The sequence below is a fragment of the Melozone crissalis genome, unplaced genomic scaffold (genome assembly GCF_028551555.1).
Source record: "Melozone crissalis strain CALT ecotype California unplaced genomic scaffold, PUWL_Pcris_2 ptg000045l_1, whole genome shotgun sequence".
In the NCBI taxonomy this organism is placed as follows: domain Eukaryota; kingdom Metazoa; phylum Chordata; class Aves; order Passeriformes; family Passerellidae; genus Melozone; species Melozone crissalis.
In genome coordinates, this window is record NW_026535823.1 from 11,132,512 (window position 1) to 11,141,454 (window position 8,943).

Below are 8,943 nucleotides of genomic sequence, written 5' to 3' on the forward strand. Positions count from 1 at the left end.
TATTCAAACTACATTATATAAAAACATATACTATAAAGAGGTTGTAGTGAACATAATTTCTTCAGAGACATTTCAAGAAAATATTCAGACAATAACACCCACAAGAAAACAAAAAAGAAATCTAAAAGATTACTTAAAATCTTTATCCTTCAAGATTAACTGCCCAAGTACTGTGGATATTCTGCACACATCAGAATTAGTCACCTAAGTTTTTTCTTCAGCAATGTCCACAGGGGCAGGTACAGGACTCAAGAGTCTCGTTCAGGCCCTCCAGGCAGTGGGATTGTATTTCCCTGCACCTATCAGAAAAAAAAATCGGGGGCTGATGGCAGCAACAGCAATGCTGGAAATTCAAGATGATCTACAGCTCTTGAGATACTGAGGTTCAGAGATATTTTCAGAGGGCTACAGAGGGAGGTGAGGGACAACAGGATAGCCTCCTCCCAGTGAACACGGGGCCAGCAGGAGAAGTTCCTAAGATGCAGAGGAAAAAGCAGTGATGGAGTGTTTCCCTGCATAAAGAAGGCACCAGAGCCAGTTTGTGGCACCTGCAGACCACCCTGATCTGGAGCTCTGGGCTGGCTGCTTGCAAGGGGAGGCAGCCTCACCTCAGGCACTGAGATCTTCTTCAGGTGTTCAAAGCTCCACAGCTGAATCTGGTCCTACAGACTGTCCTTTTCTTACTCATAAAGGATGCTGAACTAGAGAAAAGCCCTGCAATGGTCTTCCTAGGTCTGTTTTAGACTGTTGCTTTCTGTTTCTCAATCTGAGAGAATTCAAACACTTTTCTTACCAGATAATCCCGAAACTTGTTAGGCAACAGGTTCATAGTACAGCAAATACTGCACCTTTCAGGAATCCCTTCAGGGGACAAGAGGAATGTCTGTACAATACAACTGGTGCTTCTGAAGCCCACAAGATGAACTGAAGAGTTCTGAGGTGTGCAGAAGGAAAAGGAGTGTGGTCTCACTCATGATAAACGGTGGAAAATCAGCTAAAGCACACGAAGTGCTGCTTCCTTTGTTGCCACAGGTACCAAAACAGAAAGGAGTAAACTATTCAAGGATGTGAAAAATAACTGTTTATAGATACATTCAAAGATCAGTGCCCACATGGACAACAGCATGAAGCAGGAAACCAGAATAAACCTTTAAAGGATACAGCAGTTAAATAAAATAGGTGATGTTTATAACATCTTAAAAATAGTTTGCCTTTTCCAGTGGCCTGTGCAGTGTTTGGCTTCACATGAATCTGTGCTCCTTAAATGAGTCCCAAACAGATGATGATGATGATGATTATTACTACTACTGCTTGAACTCAACAGCCCAACAGCTCTTGGAGCATGGTGTTTAGCACAAACAGAGCAGCTACATTTTGCAGGTGATGCGAGGAAGAGCAATAGGTCACAGTTTGCCAAGGTGAGAAAAGAAAAGCACAGAAAAAGGGACTTCTTGTGCCTTCATTTAATGTACTTTTATTAGAACAAAGTCAATCTATAGATTTATGGCCACTTCATTGCTGTTGAAAATAAACTGTAGCCTCACAGGCTGGGGTTATCAATGCGCCTCATGATAACAGATTTGTGTGTGCCTGACTGGATTTCTCCTTGAACTACACAAATTCTTATTTGAATTCAGCCTGTAAGAGAAAAAAGTTCCAATAGGATGGCTGTAAATCCTCTGTGAAATGAACTCAGCATATCTGTGGGCCTTTTAATCAAGTAAATGGCTTTTCTCTGGCTGCTCACTAATATCCCTGTATGCCCCCAACTCTTTCAAAGCAACTCTGCCGTGGATTAGGACCACTCAGGCCAGTTGTTACCACAGCAAATGGCTGTGATTTGGGGGCAGTAAATCTGGGCAGCAGGGATCAGATGTTCTTACCAGGAATGAGCTGATAACCTTGTGAGTGGTGTCAGGACTCAGGATCTGAGACTTGCCCAGCAAAAGCTCCAATGCACATGAGCAGCTGCAGAAATCCCCAAAAGCCCCACACGTGGCAGGGAAGGGAAGTCTCTGGCGTGTGTCAGTCCCTGTGTTTTAGAGCCTGCCTTGATGTCTCTGTCTGGGGATGCATCCAGAACCAGGCACGTTCTGAGGGATCCTGAAATGAAGGTGGGTTAATCCCTCATGCCCAGGCACAGAGGCAGGCAGGTGCTGCCTCCAGAGCACGTCACACACCCCACAGACACCTCCAGGGAGCACCCACCATGCAGCAGCACCCCAAGGAAGCTCTCACTGCCCCTTTCACAGCTGCTGCCTTCTCTGTCGGCACCACAGCTGCATCCTCCTGCTCTCTCCTGCTCTGGCTCAGCCCTGAGTGGACACAAGGCTCAGCTCAGCTGTGCTGATGTGACACTCACAGGAGGAGCAGCCCTGTGCCCTTGGCTGGGCTCCCTCGTGCTGTTCCACCTGCCTTTGACACTTGGCACACGTGGAAATGTTCACTACAGCAAATCCCTAATGTTCCCTCTTATAAAATAACCATTTGGGAGATGGTTTCCTTAAAGGTAAGCAAACATGCACTGGGTTGAAAAATGCCTCTAAACTGTGACTTCTGAACTCGGCCCTTCTTATTCAAAAAGTGGATCAAGGAACCAGAGCAGAACAATAAATCTATTTCCATAACCAAATGAAAAGCAAAACCCAGAGCTATAATGAAATGTCACTCTATTCAATAATTTATTTTATGCAATCTAAGTATTTAAAAAAATAAATTTAATAATTAAAATAACCCTAGGAAAAAAAAAATCAATTTTTATGTGAAACTACTAGTGAAAATCCAAAAGACTTGATTTTAGAAAAAGATAAAGATTTTTTACCTGCATATTCTCCTGGCTTTGCAGATGAAGCCATCCACTACATGAAAACTAAATTCAACCATGCTTTTTCTTTCCTTTTTTTAAATTTTTGCCAAAATAAACTTATGTTGCTCCAGCTGACATTCAAAGGTATATAAATAGAACATCCTAAAAAAAAACAACTTAGTGAGAAGCAGATAGGCTTTCCAATGGTAGCAAACCCCATTTTGTTGGTGCCATCAACATCCATTTCCACCAAGGATGCAGCTTTTACTGGCAGCTCCTCTATATTAGGGCCTCTTAAAACTGTTCTGTCACCAAATACCTTCTGAACAGGCTCATAAGATAATTCAGGTTGGAAGAGCCCTCAGGAGGTCTTTCAGTCCAGCCTCAAACTGTAATGAGAATCTCTGAGGTATTGCCCAGTCAGTTAATTAGCCCTCCTTCATTTACCTTGCATATATTTCGTTATTCATAAGCAGTGCTGAAGTTACATTCAGAAATAGCTGTGATCACAAAAACTGTGTTATTTATTAGCAAGGATTCTTTCTGACAGACAATCACAAAGTATGGGGGTCGGGGTGTTGCATAGGCTTCCCTAATAACAAAGATTTTCAACAAAAAAATTCAGGAACTTGTTTCTCTTCCCAAGCTCCCAGGTGTCCTGTGGTGGGGTTTTTTTGTGCCAAGACAAAATGAAGTTTGTCTTGCTCTGTCCATTCCTTTCCAGAGCTTTCCACTTCTGCCTTTGAAGCTCTGGGCCAAAGAGCACATCTTGCTGGGTACTCTGTAACAGCCTTGTGACAAACACACCAAAATCTGTCCATTGCCATCTCAGCACTCAGCTCAGCTGCCAGGCCTTCACCAGTTAACTTGGGAGAGGAAGGATGATATGAAGCTGAATTGTGATATATTAGAGTGTGTCCTAGTCCCTTAGGATGCCCCAGACCCACAGCCAGGGGATCTGGGACATGGACGGAGCACTGAGGTGAGCAACTACACACGAGAGCAGCCCCAGGACACTGCTCTGAAACATCCCAGAGGTTCACAGCTCAGACCCATCCATGGTGAAGCACCAGCAAGGACTGGCCACAAAAGCCTGAAGCACTGATATGGGACCTTTCCTTTCAAACGGCATTTTTAGTGACCACTCCCTTCTATTATGCAAAGTACAAGTCTGGTCAGTGACAGAAAACCTCTTTTCCGCTCTTTCAGCAGCACTAATGTTACTAAAAATGCTGCTCAACCCTTTTATTTTTGGAATCACTAGTTACAATTATTTCAGTCTATCATCATCACCGAACACGCAGTGAACAGACTCGGAGATGACAGGGGACAGAGCTTTTCAGATATTTTTTCCAGATCAGCCAGCTGATTTTCCAAATTAATTTAACAATTCAGCCATTAATTACTAAAGAAGCAGTTGATTTTGATGGGACCAGACTGCAGAGCCTTCTGGCAGCTTTTGTTACCATTTCAGTGCAACTGCTAAGGGGGTACCTCCTATGGGAAACTTCAGCAGGGAGCTGTGGGGTGATAAACCAGGGCACAGCACTGGAACATCAGGGGGGGTTTGATCAATAGAATCCACCTTAAAAGATGAAGTAAAGGACTTTTTTTTTTTTCACATTTAGAAATAAGAAGCAATATAGACAAAGAAATAAAGTTCGCTTAAGTATCTTACCATGGTAAACTCCCAGCTCTCCAGACACTGATCAGTGGGGTAACTTCTTTTACATATTGGCTCAGGATGGTAAGTTACTTCTCTAATAAGTAACTATTGCAAAAATTTAAAAATGCCTGTTGTGATGATTTTAATTTGAGAATGACATTTACATGTGTGACTCCATTTTAGCAAGTCACAAGCTTTTTCTTCACCCCAATTCTTTGCAAAAAAGTTCTTCTTTAAGAAATCAAATTAATTCGAAGGTTATAATAAACGAAAAGATACAGAGAGACAGGCTTGTAACAGGAATGGAAAGAGTATGGACTGGAAAAGTGGAGACTGAATTCAGAAATTTCACATATCAGAGGTGAGGCCATATCATCCATTTGCCTGTGGTAGTGAATTTCTCTTGCAAATGCCCTGTTCAACCCCAGGATCAGAGCTAAACTGGAATATCTTAGTCCTTATTTTCCCAGAACAGGCAGTGAAAATAAAAGAGAGCTTCTGAGAACAAAAATTCCATTAAAAATTTGCTACCTCTCTGAGACAAGAGGAACAAGGGTCATATAGTCCAACAGAGTACAGAGCAAAACTAGGATCTCAAATATGTGTGTAACACCATCCAAAGATGAAATAACCTTCCCAATTCAATACAATTTAATAGACCAACATGCTTCATGCCACCTTGTTTTAGAGTAGCAATCATTTGGTCTGACACCTGCATTATATTATTCCTATTGGGAAAAATGTATTTAAAATCCCAGGAATCATATATTTAACCATCAAGGACAGAGGAAAATATCCTAGTCGATCATTTATCCCCTGGAGAGAACCCCTGAGCCAAACTTGCTTTTACTATTATAGCAGGACCTTTTCCATCAGTGTGGAATTGGAGAGGAGAAGAAAAGAGGCAGGATTGGTTTAATGTTTTCCCTCTGGCATTGCTGCTCTCTGGCAAAGGCAAAAGTCAGGGGATGCACACACAGAGCACTGCATCCATTGCACTGCATCCATTGCTGAGTGCAAAATCATCCTCATGCTCTGCACTGGGATTGCCCTTCCTTAGAAATGACGAGTAAGCAGGTCACTAAAACATCCTGAACATGGAGCAGCTAACTGGGAAACAGGCTCTGACCTGCTGTTTTCTGTTTCTAAATAGTTGGGGATTTGAAAGTTCAGCCTCAAGCGCGCATCCATCTCAGGCAGTTCAGCTGTCACTTGTAATACAAATCAGAAGATGATGGATGGCACAATCTGCCCAGAAGTTCAATTCCTGCTAGGGTCATTCTGTCCATAGTGACCACTTTTCCACACTAACAACATCACTTCATTGCTCTCCTCACCATGAGCATTTTTTACACATGAAAGTGCATACAGAGATGTGTACAAAACGTTCATCTACCAACTATAAAATTTCCCTGGTCTGAAACTTTCCAGCTGACAGATTGGTTTATGTGGACTCTGCCTTCTGACATTATTACATTTCCCACTGCCACATGAAAACAGAAAAAAAACCACCAAAAAATCAGAGTTCATCCTGTATTGTACTGCTCATGTTTCTGTAGATGAACCTATGAAGTCTGTATGTGGAAGAGCTGCATGAATATTTTAAAACTTACTTGTGAAAATATACTGATTATGCACTATTGTGCAGCCTCTAAATGCTTATTTCATGCAAAAATGCTGGTAGAAAAGTTTACTGGTAGGAGTGTCTGTAGAAATACTACATTTCACAATATTTAATGTAAGCAAAATTTCTATATATGTAAGTGTATATATATATATATATGTGTGTGTGTATATATATATATATATATATATATGTAAAAATATTCATATAAATTTCACTCCTCCAGCAAGAAATGTAACTCAATATATGTTCAAATAAGCTCATAGGAATAATAGGAATAGTGAACTTTTAGGAATTTGTGAATTTAGGAAATATGAAGGAAATATAGGAATTTAGGAAATACAATAATACAGGAAATTTTTAGGAATGATGAATTTTTATTGAAGTGGTTAAATAATTGCTGAATTACTTGTGCAGCCCACAGACATATTAACTTGCAGGTTATTTTCAAGGTAAGGAAGCTGTTAAGAGAAATGGGTCCTTACAGGAAATTAATCTGCCCTCAGCACGAAACATGCAGTCACACTCTAGGAGTCCAAAGGATGAGATGGAGGGGTTGGTGTAGTTAACATGTAAATTCCCTACAGTGAATGGTGCCCCAGCAGTAACTCACCCACATGAAGCCCCGGCCATAGAACGGTTTCTGTTCTCCCTCTGGGGCAGCCCAGTGTGTCTCAGTGTCCCTTGTGGCAGTGACCTGGCAGTGGTTTCCATCCTTGCAGCTGGCAGGGGACGTGCTGTCGAGCGTGTTTGCGGCCGTGGGCTCGGTGACGCTGGCGCTGCTGGTGCTGCTGTCCCTGGCCATGGCGGTGTCGGCCGTGACTGCCACCAAACGCGCCACACAGGGCACCTACAGCCCCAGCCGCCAGGAGAAGGACGGCTCCCGCCTGGAGATGTGGGACATGCTGCAGCCACCACCCATGGAGAGGCTCATCTAGGAGAGGGCAAAGCTGCTGCTCCGTCCTCAGACCTGGCTGAAAGGGGACACTGTACATATGTTAGATACGTTCATCTTCCTTCTGATAAACATGACAATGATTTTTTCACTGCTTTCCTTTTAAGTTCAATAGTGAACCAAGGACATTTATCATTGCTTTGGACCATCCACGGACAATTTTTATTTGCACTGGAAACTCCAGCCTTGATAATCAGCAGTAGGCATTATGGACAGTAATGACTCCTGGGATAAATGGAACTGCCTGTCCTGAACACCACACAGAAAACAGCTTCTCCTCTACACTCTGCCTGGCAATCACTGCTGCAGAAGATGATGCAGACAAATCAACTAAGCCCGTACAATAAAGACATTGTAATTCTCTTATCAAAGGGTTTAGTACTAGAGCTGTGTCTCAGTGTATCTTCTTTCATCTGTTAATCAGGGATTAAAAGGAAGCTGTGTGAAAACTCTCCAAAATAAGTGCTTCAAATTTGTTTTTCTTCCTTCTGGTTCTTTCATTTTACTTGCTGCCCCTCTCCCTTCTACTAAAATGAAGGTGAAATGAATTTCAGTTTCCAAAAAAGCATATATGTCTCTTAGGATAAAAGACTGCATCTTAAAATACCCAGTGGGCACAACCTGACCTGTTAGGAGACATGAAATCTAAATATCCTAAACAAATTGCGTGCATCCACACTACTGCCTTTTTCCTATTACAATATTACCCAATGGTCCCTTTTAGAAAATTATTGCTTCTCACAGTGCAAACGTACATTGGCTGCCCAAAAGCATGCTCAGAAATGTTTCCTAAAGCTCATGGAAAATACCAGGGAAGAGGCAGAAGTGGCCTACAGGTAGAACGTTGGCTTGAAAATAACTAGGACAAACTTGGTCCTTCTCCTGGAACTCAGATTTCTCATAAGATCACGGGCAAATAATTTTTTATTCCTCAATTTTCCTCTTTTAAAACAGGAATAATCCTATTTAACTACCTCATAAACCTCAGCAGAAAAAGGGTTGCTTTGTGGAAAAAGAAACAAATGCATGAAATGTAATGGAGAAGCTTGGAAGAAATCTTGTTAATGAAACAGACAATTACATAGATGTAATAAAAATCACATTGACACATAATGCAATGAAACAAATATTTGATACAAAGACATCTTGTAATGAAGTAGACATTTGAAAATGTAAATTAACAGTTAGACTCAATGATCTTAAAGGTATTTTTCAGCCTTAACAAATGTGTGATTCTATGTACCAAAATGCTCCCAGGTGAAAGGGGTTTTTGGAATGTAGAGGCAAAATTTAACTATAACTCATGCAGTCAATTTTCAGTTGTAGTCAAGTAATTAAATCACAAACATTTCTCCCACACAAACTGAACCCGCAATAAGGAGGCAACAGAGTGGAAAGTCCATGCAGGCATTTCTTTCTGCACTTCAGCTCACATGTGCCCACAGTGGTGAAACATCCCAGACAAACACATCAACCCCCAGATGATTATTCCAGGAGTGGCATAACAGAGTAGGCAACTCAGTATCCTAGAGTTTAACTCATTTTTTCAATTAATGATCAATTCCTAATTGAGTTTGGATGACCCCTTAAGGGATTACTGAAGATCAATGCCACTCACATTGATTTTTGTATGAGAAGATTAGCAGTAACTATGATGGTAAGCACATTCAGGACTTTTTGCAGTCCTCATCAATATCTTTCAAAACAAGGCTCTACAGAAAATGTGAGTGGATAGTTGGATTCAAGCTGAGTTAGAGAAGCAGAATGTAGTCACAGCAAAAATGCATGACAGATTTTATTCCAGCCAAATTTACAGCTTTACTTTTGAAACTTATTATTTTGAATGCAATCACTGTTGTACAGCTGCAGTCTACATTCAGAGAGTTCAAAAG

At 41.4% G+C, this 8,943-nt stretch overlaps 1 protein-coding gene across 1 annotated transcript in view; it reads left to right on the top strand.

The window, feature by feature from the left end:
- The window catches only part of CRB1 (crumbs cell polarity complex component 1), a 96,476-nt gene extending 89,143 nt beyond the window's left edge, over window positions 1–7,333 (top strand). Inside the window, exon 12 of the mRNA XM_054285839.1 lies at window positions 6,819–7,333. Within this exon, the coding sequence (XP_054141814.1) occupies window positions 6,819–7,034 (216 nt within the window). The 3' untranslated portion in view covers window positions 7,035–7,333. The remainder of the gene's footprint in view (window positions 1–6,818) is intronic.
- Window positions 7,334–8,943: the final 1,610 nt, after the last annotated feature.